Source organism: Lagenorhynchus albirostris, chromosome 5 (assembly GCF_949774975.1).
Source record: "Lagenorhynchus albirostris chromosome 5, mLagAlb1.1, whole genome shotgun sequence".
NCBI classification, from domain to species: domain Eukaryota; kingdom Metazoa; phylum Chordata; class Mammalia; order Artiodactyla; family Delphinidae; genus Lagenorhynchus; species Lagenorhynchus albirostris.
In genome coordinates, this window is record NC_083099.1 from 63,505,956 (window position 1) to 63,532,938 (window position 26,983).

At 35.4% G+C, this 26,983-nt stretch overlaps 1 protein-coding gene across 1 annotated transcript in view; it reads left to right on the forward strand.

The window, feature by feature from the left end:
* The window catches only part of VPS8 (VPS8 subunit of CORVET complex), a 300,882-nt gene that overhangs the window by 187,907 nt on the left and 85,992 nt on the right, over nucleotides 1–26,983 (forward strand). The window contains exons 37-42 of the mRNA XM_060150214.1: nucleotides 998–1,087; nucleotides 1,630–1,672; nucleotides 5,223–5,326; nucleotides 9,705–9,786; nucleotides 10,124–10,206; nucleotides 25,622–25,702. Of these exons, the coding sequence (XP_060006197.1) occupies nucleotides 998–1,087; nucleotides 1,630–1,672; nucleotides 5,223–5,326; nucleotides 9,705–9,786; nucleotides 10,124–10,206; nucleotides 25,622–25,702 (483 nt within the window). The remainder of the gene's footprint in view (nucleotides 1–997; nucleotides 1,088–1,629; nucleotides 1,673–5,222; nucleotides 5,327–9,704; nucleotides 9,787–10,123; nucleotides 10,207–25,621; nucleotides 25,703–26,983) is intronic.

Below are 26,983 nucleotides of genomic sequence, written 5' to 3' on the forward strand. Positions count from 1 at the left end.
TTATGTTAAGTATGGTGTTTATTGTCAGATTTTGATAGATAATTCTTATTAACCTAGACAAGTGCCATTACCAGTTTGGGTTACAGTGTTTTGTATTGTTTTTATTTTTGTCAAAAATGGGTGCTGCATTTTACTAAATACTTTTTCTGCATTTGTTGAAATGATCACGTTTTCCTCCTTTGATCTGTTAACCTATAATATGTTATTTGTGCCTCTCTTTTTTTCTTACTCCTAAGAAAGTTTTATTCTATGTTATTAGTCTTTTCAAAGACTAATTTAGCTAGGTGGTTTGTGACCATCTAGAAGGGTGGGATAGGGAGGGTGGGAGGGAGGGAGACGCAAGAGGGACGAGATATGGGAACATATGTATATGTATAATGGATTCACTTTGTTGTAAAGCAGAAACTAACACACCATTGTAAAGCAATTATACTCCAATAAAGATGTTTAAAAAAAAAAGAAAAGACTAATTTAGGATTTTCTTTTAAACCTCACTATTGTTTCTCTGTTGTTTCTTTCCATGATATCCTTTTTTGTACTTATTTTCTTTCTTTTACCTTAGCTTAACTGGCATTTCTTTTTTACTTACTAGAAACTCTTAGTTTATTAATTTTCATTAAGATCCCACAAGGTAATGTATAGAGTTTTCATTGTCATTTTGTGAATAATTACACTTATCAATTTCTGGTGTATATTATTACTATTTATGTATACATGTTACCATTTGTGCAATGGATATACCTGATTCAGGTGCGTAACAACTCTTTAAATAAATAAGTGAAAAAAAATGAGTGACCTTGGTTCAGTCAGAGTCCCAAATGGGCCACTCGAAGACTAGAAAGTCAAATATTTGCATGTTATACTGTAAAGTAGCATACTACTAGGGTATGAATTCACTATTTACTATCATAGGGTTATTTTTCATCCTTAATAGGACCTTCTGACTCCACAAACAAGATTTTTGAGCAAAAAAGCTTTATCTTTTCTTCTTTCCTAGATTACCCAGAAGTATCAACTTCATGAAGTCACTGCTTATCTATTAGAAAAGAAAGGAGATATTCATGGTGCCTTCTTAATAATGCTAAAGGTAACATTTTACTGTATTTGCTTTGTCATGTTTCTGTCTAGCCCTATACCCATTTATCCATCCATCTTTTCTTCGTGAGATAAAATTGATATACAGCATTGTGTAAGTTTTTGTCAATCCATCTTAATTTCTTATGTTTCTAAGTAAGCTGCAGACAACAGTACATTTTATCTCTAAATATTTTTATCATGCATGTCATGATACACCAGTATGCCACATGATACTAATCCCAAGGCTTAGTAGTTGTGGCTTGCGGGCTCTAGAGCACAGGCTCAGTAGTTGTGGCGCGTGGGCTTAGTTGCTGCACAGCATGTGGGATCCTCCTGGACCAGGGCTTGAACCCGTGTCCCCTGCATTGGCAGGCAGATTCTTAACCACTGTGTCACCAGGGAAGCCCTGTGCTTTCTATATACACAACAATTCTCTTCTGAATGGCAGAGATCATTCTTAATAACCTTGTTGTTTCTTGGAGTTTACCTTTAAAATATGGTAATTCAGGTATTGGTGGATTAGAAATATAAAGTGTTCCTTTTACCTCCTAGAGACTACAAAGCAAACTTCAAGAGATAACACATCAAGATGAAAGTAAGTTCTCGAGTGTAATTCACAATTTCTTTTTCCATGGGCCCCATGTTTTAAATGATATTAAATGATAAACTGTATATATTAAGTAATAATCACATTCATCTGCATGTTACTGTTTATCTGACATTGATCCCAATTTTGGCTTGTTTTCAAGGGCTCATAATAGGAAGTAATATAAACCACTGTAGTTTTGCAGTGCTAATTGTCAGTAGAGGTCATTGGACAGAAAATTAGGTAGTCTTCACTGGTCTTGATTAATTTTTTAGTTATATTTCTGTACTTATGTTTTGGTTATTATAAATGAGGTACATAACTAACATCTTAAAAATTACTATAATGTGCTGAACAACAGCAAAGCAGAGCTTCTAATCAGTAAGTAATAATCAGTGTTTCTGTATTGAATTTATATAATTTTAGCAGAAAGCAGTAAAACTTGAAACAGTTTAAAATCTTGAATGGCTTTGTCACAGATAGATATGTAATTCCTATTGTATTCCTTGATACTAAAAAAAAGTTATTTATTTTGTAAAAGTGTGGTAAAATAAACATAACGTAAAATTCACCATTTTAACCATTTTTAAGTTTACAGTTCATTGGCAATAAGTACATTCACATCATTGTGCAATAATCACCACCATCCATCTCCAGAACCTTTTCAGCATCCCAAACTGAAACTCTGTCCCCATTAGACAATTACTCCTAATTCCCTCCTCCCCACACAGCCCCTGGTAACCACCATTCTACTTTCTGACTTGATGAATTTGAATTTGATTACTCTGTGTATCTCATAAGTGGAATCAAACAGTAATTGTCCTTTTGTGTCTAGCTTATTACACTTAGCATAAAGTCTTCAGGATTTATCCATGTTGTAGCACATGCAGAATTTTATTCATTTCTAAGACTGAATAATATTCTGTTTTATGTATATACTACATTTTGTTTTTCCATTCATTTATCAATGGGCACTTGGTTGCTTCCACCTTTTGACTATTGTGAATAATGCTGCTATGAACGTGGGTATAGAAATATCTTTTTGAGTCCCTGCTTTCAGTTCTTCTCGGTGTATACACAGAAGTGGGATTACTGAGTTAAATGGTAATTCTATTTTTAATTTTTTGAGGAACCACCATACCGTTTTCCGTAATGACAGTATCATTTTACATTCTCACCAGCAATGCACAAGGGTTCCAAATTCTCCACATCTTCACTAACACTTTTATTTTCTGTTTTCTTGGTAGTAGCCATCCTAATGAGTGTGAGGTAGCATCTCATTGTGGTTTTGATTTGCATTTCCCTAATGATTGGTGATGTTGAGCATCTTTTCTTAGACTTATTGGCCATTTCTGTATCTTCTTTGGAGAAATGTCTATTCATATCCTTTGTCCACTTTTTCTTTTCTTTTTTTCTTTTTTTTTTTTTTTTTTGCGGTACGCGGGCCTCTCACTGTTGTGGCCTCTTCCGTTGCGGAGCACAGGCTCCGGATGCGCAGGCTCACGGGCCCAGCCGCTCTGCAGCATGTGGGATCTTCCCGGACCGGGGCATGAACCCGTGTCCTCTGCATCGGCAGGCGGACTCTCAACCACTGCACCACCAGGGAAGCCCTGCTTTGTCCACTTTTGAATTGGATTATTTGTTTTCCTATTACTTGACATTTTCAAAATATCCCTCCCAAAGTTCAGAGAAACACTTAATAGGTGATTTTTAGATTGTTTTACCTTTTTAACCCATTAACACATTTCTTGGACCCCTTAGCCCACACATTCCCCTAAACACCTTTACCCTAATTCTCCATATATTATTTGTTTTTGGAACTTCCATAACAGTTGGTTGACTTTTCTATATTTAGTCCAACTAAACATTTAATTATTGTTTTTGTGCTTTAGTATACGTTCAGTCAATTTGACTATTAGATTTGTTGCATTTATGGCATTTTTCTCTTTCAATTTACTGTTATGAGAATAATTTTTATAGACATTACATGAAGGATTGTGGGAAAAGTAAGAAGAATGTTTCCCCCAAATCACTACAGTAATTTGCAGGTGATATGTGTAGGGAAGCCAATTCCTTAAATTCCAATGAAGGTAAATTTCTCAGTAATAGTCTCATAACTGCCATTTACTGTCAGATTCAATTTTGACAATGTACTTAAGAATTTTGAAGAATTTGGTAATTGCACAGCACTGTGCTAGTTTCTGTGGGTGATACACAGATGGCTAAAACACAGTCCTCACCCAAAGAGCTACAGTCTCTTGAAGGAGACAGATATGTAAATAAAAACCTCTAATGCATGTAGAATCAAATACTATAAAAAAGGTACAGTGAGAGTGGCAAAGGGTTGTGGAAAATTGGGGAACTACCTGTAACTGAGATTCTTTTCTGGAAGATGTGACCTTTGAAGTAATCACGATTGGAATGATGAATAGGAATTTGATAGACAAAAGCAAGGAAAGGGTCTTCTGGGCTGAGGAGGACATGAGCATGAAAGTGCCTGGCTAGTAACCTTGGGGAGGAGGAAATAATCTGGTGATGTAAGAGTACCGAGGCTGGGAAGATGCACCAGGATGTTTACTGTGTCTCCTTAGGATCAGAGGTTTGTTGACATTCTCTTTGTAAAAATTAGAAGTCTTTGATAGTTTTTGTGCATGAGACTCATATGTTTGGACTTGTGCTTAAGAGAACTGTAGTGACAGTATAAAAGGGAATGAGGAAGGCAAGATTTGGAAGTCAAAAGTTAATTTAGAGGCTGCTGCAGTAGTGCAAACGAGGTGATGAAGGGCTCCACTCTGGTAAAGTAGCGGGTATATGAGAGTGTGGAAGTAGAATTAACAAAATTAACAATTTATTTGAATGTACAGGTGAAAGCATCAAAGATGGTGAAGACTTATAAACTGGTTGACTTAAAGGTCATGGTTCTATTAACTTAGTTTGGAAATGTAGGGCGAGGAGCAGATTTGAAGTAAGAAAAATGGGTTGGGTTTTGCACATATAAAGTTCAAAGTGACTGCAGGATGTCCATGTAGAGACAGATGTCCTAGAGCCTGGTGAAAATTCAACCTGCAGATTATGAAAATTCAACCTGCAGGGCTGGAGGTGTATATTTGAAAATTATTAGCAAGGACATAGGAATTAAAACCAGAAGAGTGGCTGAAATTATTGGAAAAAATGAAAAGAAAAGGGCCTGAGATAGTAGCTTGGAGAAATACATACATTTAAGAAATAGAGGAAGAAATGGTAGAGCAAGAAAGATAAAAGATAATCTTCCTATTAACTAATCCACAGATAAATGGTTGGGGATTTTCCATAGCTAAAACACATTAAAATGCTAAGTATAATGTGCTTTCTCTGTCCTAGGAATGTCAGACATTTATATGGAAAACTGTTGCAAAGAACTACCTACTTTTTATCTACTGAAGTTTGGTATCAGGTCTTATACATGATTATATCATAGAAAACAAAGTATGCAGAGAAAAAATTGTTTAATTTTTTACAGAAGCTTTGAGATTATCAGTAATATACCCTTGAGTGATGTTAACAGTTTTTCTGAATCTAGATACCAAAGAGGATCCCTCACTGAAGAATGTTGAAGAGACCATGGTGGAGACAATTGCCCTTTGCCAGAGAAATTCACATAATTTGAACCAGCAGCAGAGAGAGGTAGGAGAGTGACTACAGAGGCTTTTAAAAATCTGGTCTGAAACTAGGAATTAGTTCTATTTCCACTGCCCTCTCAGCTACCTGAGTTCAGTGCTCCCAGGAGTATAAGACTCCTAAAGTTATTATGAGGAGTGCCTGTCTGCTTTGTTCTCGCAAAAGGCTTTATATTCTCAGATTTGGCTGTGCTGCAAAATTTAGGTGTGTGAATACTAGATGTCCTTGTTCTCTTTGGAAGGAGTTTTTGTGTATTCAGTGTAGTGGTACTGCGGTTGTGTCGTCCATTTATCATCTGTACCGTTCCCCGTGGATAAGGGGAGCGTGAAGCACTAGAGGAAAATCCTCAAGGGATACAGAGAAAGCTGAAAAAGGTCAGGAAGGCTACGGTGTAGTAGTTCTCATCCTTGGCTGCACATAAGAGTCACATGGGGAGCTTTGAAAAATCCCAGACTGTACCTGAGATCAATTAAATTATAGTCTTTGGGGCTGGGCCGCAGTCATCAGTATGTTTTAAGGCTTCCCACATGATTCCACTGTGCAGCCAAGGTTGGAACCACGTCTGTAACGGATTCCAGACTGCAAAAAGGGAGAACGCAGAGCTGAAGGAGATATAGTAGAGCACGTGGGGCGGGTGGGAGTTACAGCAATGAAGCAGAAACCAAGGGGGCGAGATGCAACTTGACAGCTAAATTGTGCAGTAGTTTTAAGAAGTAAAGTTAGCAGTGTGATATGTATGGCATAACTGCGCCTGCCCCTCCAGGCTCTGGCCTCTGACTTAACACCACCTGGCCTCCTTCCACTGCCTGGGCTTCTGGAATGGGAAGCAGGGTAAATTTTTCATACATAGTTTGCCATACATGTTCCAATGAAAATGATAAACTTGGTATGTTTCTGTTCTTATGAGATGGGTAAAATTTCTCCTTTATGTTTTTGTCAAGGGTTTTTTTAAGGTCATAAATTTTGAATACCCTTTAGAATATAAATTGTTTATAACAAACACATTTATATAATAGATGTGGTTTTTTTATTTAAAAACTTTTTTGAGTGAAATGATACATACCCATTATTTTTTTAAATCCCGCAATACAGAAAGTTACACAGAGGGTTGTTTAAAAAAATTACCCTGTATCCATCTTATCACCCAGAAATAACCGTCATTATCATTTGGTGAATATCACTCTAGATATTTTTTATCTACCTAGGTTAACATAATTTTAGAAAAATTGAATCAAATAATGCTTGCTTTAAAAATATAGTATTTAATCTCATTTAGGAAGCTTATGTAAAACTGAGGAAATTCTGAAATTCAAATAAATAGTTCTTCAATACACTATCTCTTAATAAATCTCCCTGAAGTTGAAAAAATCTAAATAACTGTTAATAGATTAGAAGTATCATTTATAATTACATTTTGGCTTTTATAATATCTATGATGTCCGACCAGTAAGGAAGTTTACATGAACTCATACACACTTGCTCCAGCCTCCCTTCTCCACCCCTCTGAATTTTAGTTAGTTATGTTATTTTACCTCATTAAGGTTAACAATACATTCTTTTCTGTATCCACAATTCCCATAGTTGTTCAATCTTTATTTAAATGGATTATGGGCTTCACAACATTCCTTTTGCCCTGATTTTTCCATTCCTAAGTTTTTGTTTTCATTTATCTTTTGGCTGACTGTCTGCATTTGGACATGGTTATATTTTGATAGAAAAACACAAGAGGGTGAAACTATTAAAGCTATGTTTATACATAAATATACATAAATATTTTTCAGCCCTTCTGTCTCCTCCCTAACATCTATTTGATATTCTTCCTTCTTCTCGTGGAAAATTTAAGGAAAAATGACAATTATAAATTATCATTGTTTTATAAATAGAGCCATTTAGGCTCACGTAAGCTGAAATATGTCCAGATTCACATATATTAATGGTAGAATTAGATATAAAATTCATGCCTCCAGAACTCTAGGGATTATTCTGACTATATTTGAACTCTTATCTCTTAATCAGAGACAGGACTAAGGCTTCCTTTGATGTGGTGAAAGGGTAATTTATTCTGTATTTTTTTGTCTAAAAATATATCTGAGTTGGAATCTGTCTCTTCCTCTCTTAGACACACACACGCCTCTCACACCACTCTCTACTCCCCCCCACCCTCCAACAACTGGTTTTTGCTTCTTTTCTGAACAACGTTCATAGCAACAATAAAAACATTGCATGTTAGTTTTTATGTAAATACTATTTTTGTGAAAATGCTGAACTGATTTTATGTAATAGCAAACATTAATTTTGGGGGATTTTCATGGTTGTTTCCCCTGTTCCTCTTTGCTTTTTTTTTGGTTTGGAGAGAGTGAGAACAAGAGCTGTTGCCACCGACCCTAATCTAACTAGAAAATTTGAAGTATCCAAAAGCTTGATAATGAATTGTCTGTAATATCTCTTTCCAAAAGTTTCTTCAGAAGATTTAATGTCATGGAGTATTTCCTTAAAGTTAGACTGCAGGAAATCGGGTTGTCAGTCCTTCCCTAGGTAGAATCTATACCTGTCCTACTTTGTATGTCTGTCTACCCCAGTGTCCAGTGATTGCATAAATAAAGAATATGGCTTTCTTATGCACATAATTCCCTGAAAAAGGAAGCTGTTGATTATGTAACATGAGAAAGTAATTCAGGTCCAGTTGTGTTGCTCTCAGGGGTTAGGATTGTCATTATCATGGATTGTTATTTTAGCCTGTGAGTTTTTAGAGTTTATCCAAGTTAACATTTTAAGAACCAACATTAAAGAGCAAGAGAGACAAAATATTTAAAAGGTGTCTACCATATATTTCAGGTTAATGTGGAGATTTAATTGAAGAAGAACAATTTCTCTAGGGTATGAACACTTCCCATGGCTATTATCTCTGCAGCCATGCTTCCCCCAGTCTGCTATTTATAAACCAAGAATAAAGTAACCTTTAAAAAGGTAATTCTTCTAAAATTTCTGGACTAAATAAGAAAAATTTTTAATCAAATTTCTAAATATAATAAATATAAAAACCAAAAGGTAAAAATTAGGTATACCATATACAGTTAAATTAAAAGACTATAAAAATACATAGAAATAAATGATGTGGTTGTAAAAACAAATTGAAATAGGCAACAAAAACACAAGCTAAGTAAAGCCATCCAAGAATAAAATACAAGATTAAAAATTCATGAATACTAGATAAATTAAAATTTCAATAAAATAAAGAATTGCCAGTACACAACATAGTTAAAACCAGTATCTTAAGAATTTGAAGAAATATTGTTAAAAAAAAAGTACATAAAATCCTGGCCTTAGAAAACCTCAAATGGGGGCAGATAAGGGCTTCCTTGTAGAGCTCTTCAGTGGAAGGTCACCCCGTGGGAAAGTCACCGGACCATTAGCCTGTCCCCTTAACTATGCTTGTCCTGCTTTGTCAATACTGACTTTTTTTTCATACCTCTTGGATGTTTGCAGGAATAGGTTTCTCCCAAGATACTGGGTGAAATAAGGCCTTTGTAAATCATTACCCAACAGGAAAATATGCTTGAAATTTTAAAATGTATTAGTTTGATTTTTGATGATGAAGATTTTTCCTAAGGCTTAGGAAGAACACATATGATGCACATATGGCAGTGTAAATCATTGGCAAATTACGCAACTTCTCTAAGCTTCAGCATCTTATCTCCAGTAAAGATAATGCTTACTGTATAAGGTTATCATGAGATTGAAACGACAAAATGTATGTAAAGCATTTAATACAGTGCCCTACGTAATAGGAATAAATAAATGTTAGATCTGTTCGTTTATGTCATGATGTGATTGGAAATGTTGATTGAAATAATGTTAACTTCCACTTCTTAGTCAGTGATGACTGAGGAAATAACAAAATTATGCTTGATATAGGAGAAAACTTTGGATTAACTGTATTTATTTATCTTGCTTGACATAGCTGATGAGAAATGGGGGAGGGTAGTTGTGGGAGAGTTCTTTATTCCCTTCTGCGGTACATAGGGCCGTTTAGACTGTGTCAGTGAAACATTTAAGAACGTAGCCTGAGGCTCTGCTCTGGCTCCTTTGAACCTACCCTTTTCTGAGACACAGAAGATTTGCAGTTCCAAGGTCTAGACTTACTTAACTTCAGCTTCCTTATTTTCCCAAGGTGCATGATAAAGGTATCTGTTCTGGCTGTGGTCTTTGCTTTTTTGCTGTCTTTTCTCTTCCCAGTCAAGTGTTCCATCTTTCTTTTTCTAATTTTTACCAACAAATGTATGTGAGAAGTACATTTCAACCTGTGAAACACTAAGCTGATGTTAGTTGTTCTTAAAAACAACAGAGTACTTTTGTTTTCCTTTGGTTTCCTCTGCCATTATAGGCACTCTGGTTTCCATTACTGGAGGCAATGATGGCACCTCAGAAGCTGTCTAGTTCAGCTGCACCTCATCTGCACTCTGAAGGTAAGGTCATAGTGTCCACCTATACTGTCCCCCAATTTCTATCTGCTGATGATTGTCATTTTGATACCTCTCCCAGCATCGCATTTTTATTATTTTCCTTAATGAAATCATACTGTACTGTTGATCTCATTTTTTCATGTTCACTGCTTTCTGTGGCACCAGTTATATCATTTGTCTTGGATAATAGTAGCTTTGCAACTTACCAGCAGTTAACTTTAAAATATCAAACTGGCCTTGGTTAGCCAAGTTTCTAGGAAGCTGTATTCTTATGACTTACAGGAAAAACAAAAACCTCTTATTTTAAACTAACCTTAATATTGACATTTTATTATAACAGCTCTGAAATCTTTGACCATGCAAGTTCTAAACAACATGGCAGCATTTATTGCCCTTCCATCAATCTTGCAAAGAATCTTGCAGGTGAGTTGAAAGGGGGAAGATTCAGTGTTGATCAATTTTAACTAATATTTTAGTTATGTATAAATAATAGCAAATTGGGCTAATGTGTAAATGGATCTCAAGCATAATGCAGCTGATTTTTGGCATTAATGAAATATCTAAATTACAACTTACAACTCTCATCCTTGAATCCTTCCTAGCACTCCTTTGATGTGGTTTTGCCTGGCACACACTTGCAACCTTCAGTTAGGGGGTGCAGGCTTCAGTTCACTGTGACCTTTGGATTCAGATACACAAGCTTCCTTTTGGTGTGCTAACTGGGAGAGAATTACCATTGCTTCCAGCTGATTATACTTTTTAGATCAAAAAGAGAAATGTAGGGCTTCCCAGGTGGCGCAGTGGTTGGGGGTCCGCCTGCCGATGCAGGGGATGCGGGTTCGTGCCCCAGTCCAGTAGGATCCCGCATGCCACGGAGCGGCTGGGCCCGTGGGCCACGGCCGCTGGGCCTGCGCATCCAGAGCTGTGCTCCGCGGCGGGAGAGGCCACAATGGTGAGAGGCCTGTGTACCGCAAAAAAAAAAAGAGAGAGAGAAATGTAAAAATTATGTTAATATAGACATTTTTTAATCTTGTTACTTAGGGTTTCTAACTCATCCTAAAATTTTCTGTCCAAAGCTCATCTACTATAGATTCTAGCTGGCTTTGTGTCCAAAGTCTTTGTAGGAAACATCATTCCAGCCTGTTTTCTTCAGCAAAAAGGCCCGAACCTTTCCAACTTCATCAAAAAGAGAACACTAAAAATATGCTAAGATATATTTTTAGAAACATCTGTGAACATTCTTGGGTAAACAGCAGGAATTATCCTTAGAATCCATTTTGTCTTCCCTTACTTTACCCAGGATAGAGACACACCAAAAAGAAAGAAAAAAATAAAGTCAGACAGTAATATGATGCCATTGATCTTCATAATTTTCAAATGATTTTTATCCAGTCAAGAATGTCCCTCTCAGCTCTTTTTTAAGACTCTCCAAGCTCTCCTTCCGATCTGGTATAAAGCAGCTGGACCTTTGCTGATAAAGACTACTGCGTCCAGCAGTCTCTCACCACATTGTACGTTATCCTTTAGAATGTATCTTCACACGTATCATTTCATTGATCCTTATCATGAATTGAATAATAATTTGGTACAGACTACTTTTCTTATATCCATTCTAAAATATATTAGTCATAAGGTTTTTAATCATATATAAAGTAATATATAATAAGACAGAAATAATTTAATTTACCAGGTAAATTAGAAAAAAATGAAATCCTAAAGCCAAAAGTGTCTTCCCTCTCGTACGCATTTAGCTTTATTTTGAGCTTTAACCATACTTTGACACATAAACTATAATAAATATAAATTGATTTTTTACCTTGGCATAAGCATATGATGTTTTAAAAAAAATGTATTTCAGACTCATATCCTTGAAGGCTTTTGATATTTGAAAGTCTTAACTTTATTTTTGTGTTATACTGGCATTTATTGTAATTGTGTTCTTATCATTTTCCACCTTCAGTGAAGTCACACTAATAAGGAGAGTATGCTGATTCTTAAATTCCTTATTTGCATGTTTGTGATCACTGTAATGATAACTTACCTTATATTTGTGTAGAGATTTTTATTTTTTCAAGTTGCTTTCACAGATAATGCTAATTTAAGCTCATTCCCATTATATCATGTAAGCTCCTTCATTTGTTTCAGTCCCTGGTCTTTTGAGAAGTTAATTATTAATTGGTTTATATATTATATGTTACCCTGTTTGGTTATTATCTGTGTAGATGAAAGAAAGGCACAGTTCTTGCCCTAAAAGGCCTGTTTTAAGGGAGACAAGAAAGTATCTGATACAACTATTCACACGGCTCTAAAGAGGAAATAATATTGGCCACCTTAAGGATTACCTTGTCTGAACCCCAGGTAGAGTAATTGCTACTTCTGCATCTGTACACTTTTAGTCCACATGATTTTAGCAGGAGCAGCCAGGTGAAAGCATGACCCTGCCTCTTGACTCTATCTGATTGACTCAGGGTAGGCAGCTGGCCTAAGAGGGGCCAGTCAGCGTCCTTTCCAGGAAATTTTAGAACTGAATTGAAAAGATGAGTAGTTTATCTTCAGTTCTCTGGATTATATAAGGTACAAAGTTCAGGAGCTGATAGTGACTACCTTTCCATCATATGAACTGAAATAGTAAAAAGTTAATCTGCAGAGAAAAGAACAATGAAGCAGACACACAAAGAGGAGAATAGACAAGATGCATGGAGAAGAGAGAAGATAACAAGGAGAGGATTCAAGACACTAAGAGAGGAGACAACATGGAGAGAAAATACTGATGGCATCTGAGTCCCTCATTGTAGTTCTTAAGGCTTACCTGATTCCTTTACTTGGATCCTTAAACATCCCAGTACCTTTACAGTTATTATCTTTTTTGAATAAGTTAGAATGAGCTAGGTTTCTGAATTTATATATATATCTCCAGAGGAGTACCAATAAAAGTATATATATGAAACAGACTGTGGAAAGATTTCCTGGAGGAGGGGATGTCTGAACTGAATCTTACAGAGCCTAAACGAATCAGGGGTAAAAAACAGGTAGGACTACTCTAAGCACAGTGAACTATATGTACAAAGAATTTGAGGTAAAACACGGTACATCTGGGGAGTTGCAAGTGTTTAAGTATTCTTGGAACATAGGACAAGAATAAAGGTGAGTCACAGCTGAAATTTGAGAGGCAGAGACTGTCCTTAATTGCTTTGTAAGCCGTGGTAAGGACTTTGGATTTTATTTTAAATTCACTAAATTCTCATTAAAGTATTTTAACCAGAGGAATGATGGAAAGAGGTTTCTTTTTAGGAAGATGGCTCAGCCTGTGTTATATAGGATAAATTGGAAGGGATAAAAACTGAAGGCATAGAAATACCCAGAATGTAATAGATACCTAAAGTTTGTTAAATGAGTTACATAGACTGGGTAGGAGAAGATGGACTTGGAAATTACTTAGCTGATAGAATTTACTTAACTTTTTGACTGACTGGATGTAGGGGAACACAAGAGGAACCTAGGTAAACCCCTGATTTCAGTTTCATGTGGCTAACAGTGAGCAGTGGGGGAACACAAGACTGGACTTTATAGGAAGAGTTAAGTAGTGGATCGGAAGATTTGGAAGTCATCAACATAGAAGTGGTAGTTAAATTATTGAAACTAGGTGAACTTTAGCATAAAATGGAGTTCTAGGAAACATTCAAGAATCAGGTTGTTTACCTATTTTTATTTCCCATTAGAACATAAGGACCCTGAGAGATGAAACTGTACTTTGGCTAGTACTCTATCACCATCACTTAACCCAGAGGCACCTGGCATATAATAGGTACTCAGACTTTGTTATAAAGCAGAAACTAACACACCATTGTAAAGGAATTATACTCCAATAAAGATGTTTAAAAAAAAAAAGTTAAACACAGAGTTTAAAAAAAATTGTTTTGGCTATTCTGGGCCTTTTACATTTCCATATAAATATTAAAATTGTCTTTCAATCTCTACAAAACAACCTGGTGCTATTTTGATGGTTATGTATTGAATTTAGGGAGAACTAAAGGTTTAAAAATCTTGAGTCGTCCGATACATGACTATGGTATTCCATTTATTTCTTAATTTAAGATATCAATTGTAATAGGATATTTATACATAAGATGTTCTACATTTATAATTATAATGTCTATGAATAAAGGCCATTTTTATTTAATTCCAGTCTATTTCTTTATTTTCTATCTATATCTGTCTATCTATTGATCTATATATTATCCTTCCATCTATATTTTAATATCTTTTTCTCACCTTATTGTGCTGGTCAGGACCTCTACTATAGTGTTGAATAGTGATGGTGAAGATGGACAAGCCTTGCCTTCTTCCTAATCTTGAGAGAATTGTTAATTCTTTCATCAATTGCATATTAGATGCATGTTGAGAAAATTTGCTGTTCTTCGTAGTTTGCTGAGAGTTTTTGTTATGAATGGATGTTGAATTTTGTTGAATGATTTTTCTGCATATATTAAAATGTTCATATTCTCTTTGGTTATTTTGCTAATATAGTACATTATTTTGATTGATTCTTGATAACAAACCATCCTTGCATTTCTGGAATAAACTCCATTTTGCTCTTTTTATATAACGTTGAAGTCAGTTTGCTAATATTTTGTTAGAAACTTTCATGATTATGTTCATAAGGGATCTTTGTGGTTTTCTTTCTTTGTTATGTCTCTGCTGGATTTGATTTTAGGACAATGCTGGCTTCATAAAATGAATATGGGAACATTTCAGCTTCCTTTATATTCTCAAAGGATTTGTGTAAAATTGGTATTTTTTATATTAAATTTTTGGTAGAATTGTCAAAAAATAATAGGTACTCAGTAAATATTTCTAGAGTGAATATAAGTCAAGGATGGAGGAATTCCATTTCTGGCTAAGAGGAGTATCAGAGACTGGGTTTATCCTCTTGCTTACAACAACTAAAAAGTGGATGAAATATATGAAATAGTGGTTTTCAAAGAAATGGATATCAGGCAGTACAGGACAGTAATTCCTTAGAGACAGGAAATAAACAACGTAAGCCCTATGTTTGCCCCAGCTTAATGTCCTGAGAGAGTTTCCAGGCAATAGCAGGAAGGGGGATCCCAAGAAGTTTCCAGCATACTCATTGATTTGAGGAGATGGAGCTGAGAGTCAAGAGACACCAAGGTGACCAGAGTTTTTAGGGCAAGTATGAAGAGAGAGAACTCTGGAGCAATCAGAAGGCCTCCCTCAAGTATAAGTACATGATCTGAGGAAATTACCTAGGCCAGGGAAAGAATCACCTGAAAGGATTAGAGGGAATAATACCCATATTCACACAGGGCCAACAATAGAGTCTTATTCACCAATAAGATCAGAAGAACTCATAATTCACAGAACATTGGGTAGAGTACTCAGAAGTACTCAATAGTGGGAAACAGTTAGCCCTAGCCTAAACATAGCTCCTGTCATGCCTTTCAAATCTTAAAAGCAAGACCTAAAGGATCAGACTGTTGCCATGTAATTTAACTACATCCCAGAACAAAGCTTAAAAATATTTTGAGGAATACAAAAATATCTAGGTTCCAACAGTGTAAAACTTTACAGTATATGTATGACATTGAATTAAAACTTAAAAGGTATGCAAAGAAGTTAGAAAATAAAACCCAGATATGACATTGGATATTGGAGTTAGCAGGCAGGGACACCAAAACAAAAGATTAGTGAATTTGAAGACATAGCAATACAGACTATCCAAAATGAAACACTTAGAGAAAAGTGAAGCAGGAAAAAAAAACAACAGAGTATCAGTGAGCTGTGGAACAATTTCAAGTGACCCAAAATACATGTACTTGGAGTCCTGAAAATAGAGAGTTGGAACAGAAAAAAATATTTGAAGAAATATTAGGTGAAAATTTCCAAATTTATTGACAACTGTTAGCACAGGTCAGTTACCCCAAACTCAAAAACATGAAGAAAACTACAAGGCACATTATAATTGCTCAAAATAAAAAATTAACAGAAATCAAAGAGGAAATCAGAAAACACCTCAAGACAAATGCAGATGGAACACAACTTTCCAAAATCTGTGGGATGCAGGAAAAGTAATCCTAAGAGGGAAATTTATAGCAATTTTACAAATTTTACAATTTTACAAATATAGCAAATTTACAGGCCTTCCTCAAGAAACAAGAAAAATTCCAAATAAACCTAACCTACCACCTAAAGGAATTAAATAAAGAAGAACAAACAAAGCCCAAAGTCAGCAGGAAGAAAGAAATAATAAAGATCGGAGAGGAGAGAGGAAATAAAGTTGAGATCAAAAAAATAATAGAAAAGATCAGTAAAACCAAGAGCTGGTTTTTGAAAAGATAAACGAAATTGATAAACCATTAGTCAGTCTTAAAGAAGAGAGAGAAAATAAAATCGAGATAAAAAAATAATAGAAAAGATCAGTAAAACCAAGAGCTGGTTTTTGAAAAGATAAACGAAATTGATAAACCATTAGCCAGTCTTACAAGAAGAGAGAGAATCCAAATAAAATAAGAAATGAAAAAGGAGAAATAACAACTGATACCACAGAGATACACAAAATCATAATACTGCAAAGAGTTATATGCCAACAAATTGGACAACCTAGAAGAAATGGGCAGATTTCTAGAAACGTGCAACCTGCTGAGACTGAATCAGGAAGAAACAATCTGAACAGACTGATCACAAGTAATGAAATTGAATTTGTAATAAAAAAAAATTACTCCCAACAAACAAAAGTCCAGGACAGGACAGCATCACAGGGGAATTCTACCAAACACATAAAGAAGAGCTAATACCTATCCTTCTCAAGCTATTCCAAAAAATTGAAGAGGAGGGAACACTCTCAAATCCCTTTTATGAGGATACCATTACCCTCATACCAAAACCAGACAAAGACACTACCAAAAAAGAAAGTTACAGGCCAATATCTTTGATGAATATAGACATAAAAATCCTCAACAAAATATTAGCAAACCAACAATGTATAAAAAGGATCATACACCATGATCAAGTGGGATTTATTCTAGAGATGCAAGGATGGTTCAGTATTTGCGGATCAATCAGTGTTATATACCACATTAACAAAAGGAAGGATAAACATCACATGATCATCTCAACAGATGCAAAAAAAGCATTTGACAACATTGAACATCCATTCATGATAAAAACTCTCATCAGAATTGGTGTAGAGAGACTTTCCTGGTGACGCAGTGGTTAAGAATCCACCTGCCAATGCAGGGGATATGGGTTCGATCCCTGGTCTGGGAAGATCCCACATGCTGCGGAGCATCTAAGCTCATGTGCCATAACTACTGATCCTGTGCTCTAGAGCCCATGAGCCACAACTACTGAGCCCATGAGCCACAACTGCTGAGCCCACATGCCACAACTACTGAAGCCCACATGCTCTAGGGCCCACGTGCCACAACTACTGAGCCCATGTGCTGCAAGTACTGAAGCCCATGCATCTAGAGCCCGTCCTCCACAACAAGAGAAGCCACTGCAATGAGAAGCTAGCGCACCAAAACAAAGATTAGCCCCCACTCGCCACAACTAGAGAAAGCCCGCGCACAGCAACAAAGACCCAATGCAGCCAAAAAAGAAAAAGAAAAGGTGTAGAGGGAACATATCTCAACATAATAAAAGCTATTTATGACAAACTAACAGCTAACATCATACTCACTGGTGAAAAGCTGAAAGCCTTTCCTCTAAAACTGGGGACAAGACAAGGATGCCCACTCTTGCCACTTGTATTTAATATAGTATTGGAAGTCCTAGCCACAGCAGTCAGACAAGAAAAAGAAATGTCTTTTTAGACATCCAAATTGGAAGGAAAGAAGTAAAACTGTCACAATTTGCATATAACATGGTACTATATATATATAAAGCCCTAAAGTCTCTAGCCAAAAAACATTAGAACTACTAATGAATTCAGTAGTTTCAGGATACAAGATTAATATACAGAAATCTTTCACTTTTCTATACACTAATAGTGACCTATCAGAAAAAGAAAGCCCAAAAAAAATCCCATTTAAAATTGCATCCTTAATTTCTCTTTCTGATCTTTCATTGTTAGTGTATAGGAATGCAAGAGATTTCTGTGTATTAATTTTGTATCCTGCGACTGAGCTAAATTCATTGATTAGCTCTAGTAGTGCTCTGGTGGCATCTTTAGGATTTTCTATATATAGTATCATGTCATCTGCAAACAGTGACAGTTTTATTTATTCTTTGCCATTTTGGATTCCTTTTGTTTCTTTTTCTTCTCTGATTGCCGTGGCTAGGACTTCCAAAATTATGTTGAATAATAGTGACAAGAGTGAGCACCCTTGTCTTGTCTTGTTCCTGATTTCAGAGGAAATGCTTTCAGTTTTTCACCATTGAGAATAATGTTTGCTGTGGGTTTTTCATATATGGCCTTTATTATGTTGAGGTAAGTTCCCTCTATGCCCACTTTCTGGAGAGTTTTTGTCATAAATGGGTGTTGAATTTTGTTGGAAGCTTTCTCTGCATCTATTGAGATGATCATGTGGTTTTTATTCTTCAATTTGTTAATATGGTGTATCACATTGATTGATTTGTGTACATTGAAGAATCCTTGCGTCCCTGGGACAAATCCCACTTGATCATGGTGTATGATCCTTTTAATGTGTTGTTGGATTTGGTTTTCTAGTATTATGTTGAGGATTTTTGCATCTGTGTTCATCAGTGATATTAGCCTATAATTTTCTATTTTTGTGATATCTTTGTCTGGTTTTGGTATCAGGGTGATGGTAGCCTTGTAAAATGAGTTTGGGAGTGTTCCTCCCTCTGCAATTTTTTGGAAAAGTTTGAGAAGGATAGGTGTTAGTTCTTCTCTAAATATAGAGAAGAATTCTGGTAGAATTCTGCTGTGAAGCCATCTGGTCCTGGACTTTTGTTTGTTGAAAGATTTTTAATCACAGTTTCAATTTCATTACTTATGAGTTTTCTGTACATAATTCAAAAAGGCACATGCACACCAATGTTCATTGCAGCACTATTTACAGTAGTCAGGACATGGAAACAACCTAAATGTCCAATGACAGATGAATGGATAAAGAAGATGTGACTCATATATACAATGGAATATTACTCAGCCATAAAAAGGAACGAAATTGGGTCATTTGTAGAGATGTGGATGGACCTAGAGACTGTCATACAGAGTGAAGTAAGTCAGAAAGAGAAAAACAAATATCGTATATTAATGCATATATGTGGAATCTGAAAAAATTGGTATAGTTGCTCTTATTTACAAAGCAGAAATAGAGACACAGATGTAGAGAACAAACGTATGGATACCAAGGGGGAAAGGAGGAGGTGGGATGAATTGGGAGATTGGATTGACATATATACATTATTGATACTATGTATAAGATAGATAACTAATGAGAACCTACCGTATAGCACAGGGAACTTCACTGAGTGTTCTGTGGTGACCTAACTGGGAAGGAAATCCAAAAAAGAAGGGATATATGTATATGCATAGCTGATTCACTTTGCTGTACAGTAGAAACTAACACAACATTGTAAAGCAACTATACTCCAATAAAAATTTAAAAATAAATAAATAAGATTGCATCAAAAAGAATAAAATATCTAAGAATAAACTTAAACAAGGTGAAAGACCTATACTCTGAAAAATATAAAGCATTGATGAAGGAAATTGAAGAGGATACAAAGAATTGCAAGGATATCCTGTGTTCTTGGATTATAAGAATTAATATTGTTTAAATGTACATACTACCCAAAGCAACCTACAGATTTAATGCAGTCCCTGGCAAAATACCTACATTTCTAAAACTATTTATTTAATTAATTTATTTATTGGCTGTGCTGGGTCTTCATTGCCACTCCCGGGCTTTCTCTAGTTGCAGTGAGTGGGGGCTACTCTCCGTTGTGTGCAGGCTTCTCTTGTTGCAGAGCACAGGCTCTAGGCACGCGGGCTTCAGTAGTTGTGACACACGGGCTCAGTAGTTGTGGCTCGCAGGCTCTAGAGCGCAGGCTCAGTGGTTGTGGCACATGGGCTTAGTTGCTTCACGGCATGTGGGATCTTCCTGGACCAGGGCTTGAACCCGTGTCCCCTGCGTTGGTAGGCGGATTCTTAACCACTGCACCACCAGGGAAGTCCCACCCACAACGTTTTTCACAGAACTAGAACAAATCTAAAATTTATTTGGAACCACAAAAGACCCCAAATTGCCAAAGCAATCTTGAGAAAAAAGAGCAAAGCTGGAGGTGTCGCACTCCCGGACTTCAGACTATACTGCAAAGCTGCAGTAATCAAAACAGTGTGATACTGGCACAAAAACAGATGTGTGGATAAGTGGAACAGAATAGAGAATCTAGAAATAAACCCATGCAACTACAGTCAATTAATCCACGACAAAGGAGACAAGAATATACAATGGAGGAAAGACAGTCTACTCAGTAAGTGGTGCTGTGAAAAATGGCCAGCTACATGTAAAAGAATGAGATTAAAACATTTCCTCATACCATATGCAAAAATAAACTCAAAATGGATTAAAGACATAAATGTAAGACCTGAAACCATAAAACTTTATAGCAGAGAACATAGGTAGAACAAAACACTTTTTGACATAAATCTGAACAATGTTATTTTGGATCTGTCTCCTAAGGCAAAGAAATAAAAGCAAAAATCAAAAAATGGGACCTAATTAAACTTAAAAGCTTTTCCACAGCAAAAGAAACCATCGACAAGAATAAGTACAGACTTTCTTTTTTTTGACTCTCACCTTCACATAGGCTTGCCCCTCTAGACGTGAGTTCCGTCTTGTTTGCTGCTTTATCTCCACCACCTAGCACGGTGCTTGGAACATAGTATATACTCAGTAAATATTAGTTGGCTCAACCATCTAACGTCTCTGAGTAGTCCTCTGCAGTTTATAAAGCACTTTTGTGTTCTTTATCTCTGTGTGCATTATGCTGGGGAAGTAGTGGTATCCTTGTGGTTCTCAAGAGGAAAGTGGCATTCAAAAAATTAAATAATTTGCCCAGTTATTAAGTGGGAACATTAACCTGGGCCTTCTAACTCCAAACTTTCGGCCTTCTGTACCTAACACCGACCATAGTGTTTTTCATATCTACCTCACTTTATCAGGTCTCTTGGGGAGAAGATATTTAGATGCACATTTATTTAGATGCATAATTGCTCAGATATTTACAGTTTTTCCAGAAGAGATATTCACCTGATAAGAGGTTCTCAGAGATCTTCCTGACCTCTAAATATTTATTCAAACTGATACTTGGGACCTGAATTATACAGGTTTCTTTCAGGAACATTAGGTGATAAGTTAATATTTTTAAGGGACCATATTTATGTTATATACATTCTGCACTGCTGGCTCTTACGGATCTTCCCTCTATGGGGAAAGTAACGTTTGGCTTCTGAGAAGCTGCTCATGACTGTTATATGGAAGGAATTAATACAAATGATTTATATGCTAACCTGCTGTGGGCATTATTCATATTTTAGAGTAATGCTTGATTAGTAAAAATTTTAATTTTATAGCAAACCACATACATGATACAATAAGTATCAGAAATCAATAGGGATATTGCCATTTGCAACAACATGGATGGACCTAGAGAATATTACACTTAGTGAAGTGAGTCAGACAAAGACAAATACTGTATGATATCACTTCTATGTGAGATTCTAAAAAAATAATACAAATGAATCTACATACAGATCAGAAACAGACTCACAGACATAGAAAACAATCTTATGGTTACCAAAGGGGAGAGAGGAGGGGAGAGGGACAAATTAGGAGTATGGGATTAACAGATATAAACTACTATATATAAAATGAATAAACAACATGGATTTACTGTATAACATGGGAAATTATATTCAATATCTTGTAATAACCTATAATGGAATATAATCAGAAAAAAAAAAACTGAATCACTATGCTATGCACCTGAAACTAACACGGTATTTTAAATCAACTATACTTCAATTTAAAAGAAAGAAAACAATGGGGAAAAAAGTGCTCATCACATGTTTTTTAGTGTGCTTTTTAAAAAACAAGTTTATTTGAAGTACCTAAATGTGCTCTTCTTTTGTAGTTTACGAACAAGTTAAAGAGAAACCTCAGCAGTTATTTATTGCTGAAGAATCCAGCTGACATATTTGGAAAATAATTTGAAAAGCTAGTGTATTGTGTACATGCTGTGCCAGAAGCCTTGAGCTCCCTTTTGCGTTGTATAATTTATATGTTGTCCCAGCATGAGGTTATTTTCATGATTTTGCTTTTAAAGTATGCATATTAAAGTGAAATATACTGATATAAATATAGACATGACCTATAAAGATTTCTTCCTTTTCCCAGAATTTAACATTTTCAAGACCTCTTTATTCCCCAAACCACCCTGTTATAAACAAGTGACAGAAGTTTTCTGTGCTAGAGCTATGTTCATGTGTATTGTGTATGTGTGGACGTGTTAGAATAGCTATTACAACGTGTTTATAATAAAGTATTACACTCTCCATTGATACTTTGAGAAGTAAATGTATTTACTAAGAGCTTGACCAAAAACATAATTGAGTGTAAGTTCAGAAGCATTAACATGGTTCTGTTTTTATGCAAAGAAAATTAAAAGGTTATCTTGTGAGTATATGGCCTGAGTTGTTCTGGTAAAGAGTTAGTCTGAGATATCTGTAGTCTTGTCTTTTGCAAATGTTCTGCGCATGTTTCACAGGTATCTTTAGCTTAGTGAAACAGATTTCCCCAGTAAATTTAAGTGATCTGTTCAAGCCCAAAGTAAACTTGTTAATTAGTAAACAAATGTGTAGTTATTCTCTACCTTTGGTTTCTTCAGCATAACCTCAGCATCAGGGACCAGGAACCTATGGCAGATAATCTGGTGCTGCTCTTGACCAGCTAAAAGTACTGAAAACTGATCTTATTTAGAAACCACATCTATCCAGTCTTTAAGAAACAACATCAGAGCGTAGAAGAGAGAAAAACAGCAAGTCCTAAGACTATGTTGTAACAAGTGCAGGAACGCAAATTTCTTCTCACATTTCTGAACCTGTCTCCTAAGTTTTTCTTGCTCCACAGTCTTTTTTTTTCTTCTTAACATCTGAACTCACAGTTACTGTACCAAGATTTTAATAATCCCTACTCCCTTATAAGTAGCCAGAAATGTTACCTATATTTTCCAGCATACATTAGTTTATCATGTAGTTATTCATATTTGCTACTCATCTGGTAAACATTAATTTATTACTTAGTTTATTAGCTTATGTGTGCATCTTTGGGAGACCAGTGTAGTGTTATTTAAAAACATAGTTTCTGAAGTGCCTAGATTGAAATCCCAGCTTATCTGCTTAATAGTGTTGCGTTCTTAGCGAATTTTACCTAACCTCTCTGAGCCTGAATTTCTTCATTTATAAATGTTCTGGAAGGAATTCAGTGATGTGGTATATATAAAATGCTTAGCATTGTACTTGGCGTGTGCTATGCAGTTAATAAATAGCAGCTACCTTTATCATTACTGTATGGTTGGATTCCCCTATTTAGCATGGAAGAGACATTTATGTCATATATAGCCTCACGTTACAGTAAAGTAATAGACTTGACATACACATTTATTAGCAAATTTTTATAATTCCCAACCTAGCCAAAGGTGCAGTAAAATGGGCGCACAAATGTGCTGATGGAGATAGAAATTGCATAATACAACTTTTTGGTAGAGCAATTACGCACTACAGTTGACCTTGAACAACGTGGGAGTTAGGGACGCTGACCCGCCTGCTCAGTCGAAAATCCATGTATAACTTTTGACTCCCCCAGAGCTTAACTACTAATAGCCTACTGTTGACTGGAAGCTTTACTAGTAACATAAACCGTCGGTTAACACATATTTTGTACATTATCTGTATTGTTACTGTGTTCTTATAATAAAGTAAGCTAGGGAAAAAAAAGTTATTTAAAAAATCATAAAGAAGAGAAAATACATTTACAGTACTTACTATATTTATCAATAGCCTAAGTTTACATCATCTGTTTACAAGATGAATTGTCTGTCAGTACCTACATCAATATTATCTTATATGATACAAAACTCAGTTGATACTATATGTATTACTAACACTAGACATTAAAAATGAAAAGATAATGTGAAAAAAATTCATATTTACAGGTATGACAATTCATGCATTAAAACAAAGAAGCAGCAATATGATTGTCTTACGGTAGCCTAGTGTAATCAATACGATTGCTTCACGGTAGCCTAGCCAATACAGTAATGAATGAATTGTTATAAAATTTTTATGGCATTAAAAATTTTTATGATATTATAGTCATATTCATAATACAGTATTGGAACATTGTTAACTTTTTTTAAAAAACATCCTACCTGTGACGATAGGCTGATACACAGTTTCTCCAATTACAGGAGAGACAGAGAGGGAGAGGGAGAGGGGCATACTATACAGTAATGTAATTCTTTAAAAGCAAAGTTATAAAACAGTAAGAAAACTAACAGATTATTAATTTTATATTAAATATCATTCACCTTATGCCTATGTAAGAATAGATTAGTATCTACATATATTTTATGCATTCATGACAACCCTAATTTTTTCGATATTTCTTGGCTACATGGTTCATCTTTGAGTTTTTTCATATTGCAAATCTGAAAAAGCTTTTCCTATATATTTATTGGAAAAAATCTGCATATAAGTGGACCTGCTCACTTATAACCCGTGTTATTCAAGGGTGAAGTATATATATCAATACCCATAAAAATACTTTGAGTCTGTAATTCATCCCCTTTCTTGAAATCTCCTCTTAAGAAAGACTCAGAGATTCAGACCAAAATTTACAGCCACTAGCATAATAGTGAGTAGGACTTAAATGTGGGTTATGGGGAGGGAAACTTAAATCCCTGACAACAGAGAATGGTTGAATAACACATGGCATTTTCACATGATTCATACTCTTACTATTACAAAGTATTTGATAATATGGGAAAATGCTCACAACATACTATTTAAGAAAAAAAAAGTTACGCAAGTATTGTGTGAAATACTCAAATTTTGTACACTAAGAAATAACATCCCTCTCTCTACTTCCCAAGAAATAAGACTGGAAGAATATATCTCAAAAAATCAAGTGTTTATCTCCAGGTGGTTGGATTTCAGTTCGGTTTTATTTTTGTACACATCAGTGTTTTTCAAATTGTGTACAATAAACAAGTTGACATATGAAAAGCAATGGAGGGAAGATTGGGTGTCTAGGTATCTGTTGTTTATCAGTAGTGACTTTATTGAGAAAAGCTTTGGAAAACTGAAAGTTGCTTGGATTCAGAAACTCATCTCCTAAACTGATGTAACTTAGTTGGCTTGGACCAGGAGGTGGACAAATGTGGGTCACAGCGGGAGTTGGACAGATTCTGAGTATTCATGAGTACTTTGGTTTTAATGAAGCAGGTAAATAAGAGCTCAAAAGGGGATAAGTGATGTTTAATAAGAAGGAAAGGAAGCTTGCTGCAGAAACAAAACCAGAGTGAAATTTAATTAGACTTGCAGAGACAGTTGTTAAGCAAGGGGCTTGGATCATTTAAATTTTATTTATTTTTCCAAAATATTTTTGATGGCCTGAGGAGACCAATGTGCATTTCCAGCAGAAGGTTCATGGAAGAATAAATATTTTGTGACTGTAGACAAAATACTGAAGAGTATTTGGCTTTTTCAGGTAACTTATATTTTAAAGTAATTTTAAAATAGCAAGAATAGAATTATAATTTTTTGCAACTTTTTTCTAATTAGGACCCAGTTTATGGAAAAGGAAAACTTGGAGAAATCCAGGGACTTATTCTGGGAATGTTGGATACCTTTAGCTATGAACAGGTAAGCTACTTTCTATTTCTAAGCCCATTCTAAGGTAGAAAGAAGCTATTCTTTTTTCTTTGCACCTATACTTTTTCTTTAAAAATTACCATCTGTTTAGTGGAAGTTTGATAGACTGAAGTGTATGGCTTTTTAATTTTTAAATTTCTCTTGACCTTAATTAATTAATATATATTTTATATACACATACACATATATTCTGGAATGTGGAAATGCATCAAGTTTGGATTCATTTTATTCTTTTGATTCATTGGCAGTGGGACATATAGTTTTTTTTCCAAATAAAAAATGTAAGATACTTTCTTGGAAAGTAATGAAATGCAAAGATATAACTCATTGAAAAGGAAGCATGAGTATAGAAAAATTGCAAAATAAATTAGTGTTCTTTTAAACATTCTGAAACAGATAATTGCCACTAACCAAAAATGGTCATTAGTCTTTCCTTAACCCAAAACTGCCTATAGCTTTAATTCTCAGTAAGAGCCAGCTTGGTATACAGATTTTTTTCTTCATGTACTTCAAAGTGACTCATGAAGCCACCTAGGAAAAGTGCCACTTAGGCATGTTAGATACACTGTCTGCTTTTTTAGTAGAAGAAAAAGAAAAATTTGGGTGATAAAGATTTTCTTAGGATGTTATAAGAATTGCAGTTTTGCTAAATAAGCATAGCCCAAGGAAGCTGATCCCCCTTCAGGCACAGACTCCATGGCGCCAGAAGGAAAGCTGAGTGCAAGACAGAAATTTTTTATGAACTTTGGAAGAGGAGGAAAAGATGGGGTTGATTGGAAAGAATTAAAACAGACCATTAGAACTGAAAGTTCTGCGTTATAGATAAAGTTAAAGGACCAGACTGTGTAGCAAGGAGGATGGGCAGTATATCTTCCCCTTTGGGACTGACAGAAAAGAACCCAGCTGCATACTGAAGTAAGTAAACAATAGTTTATAAACACAGAGAGCCTTAAAATGACTTGATGTGATAGCTGTGAAATAACTTTATGTGACTTAATGACAGATGTCACAGTCTTGAGTAGATTCAAATGGCTTGAAAGTGCTGATCAGGAAACAGTGATCTCTCTGCCCAAGGGAGATGAGAACTGAGTAATGGCCATTAGCTTTTCCAGTGAGAGGTTACTGTGAAATATCGCCATGGATGCAGTTTCTATTTAAAAATCAGGGATTTTTTAAAAATTATTTGTTACAACACAACTTTGAGCCATTCAGAGAGAACTCATTATATAAATGTAATAAATAAGTAGATTTGGGTTTATCTAGTCATCTGAA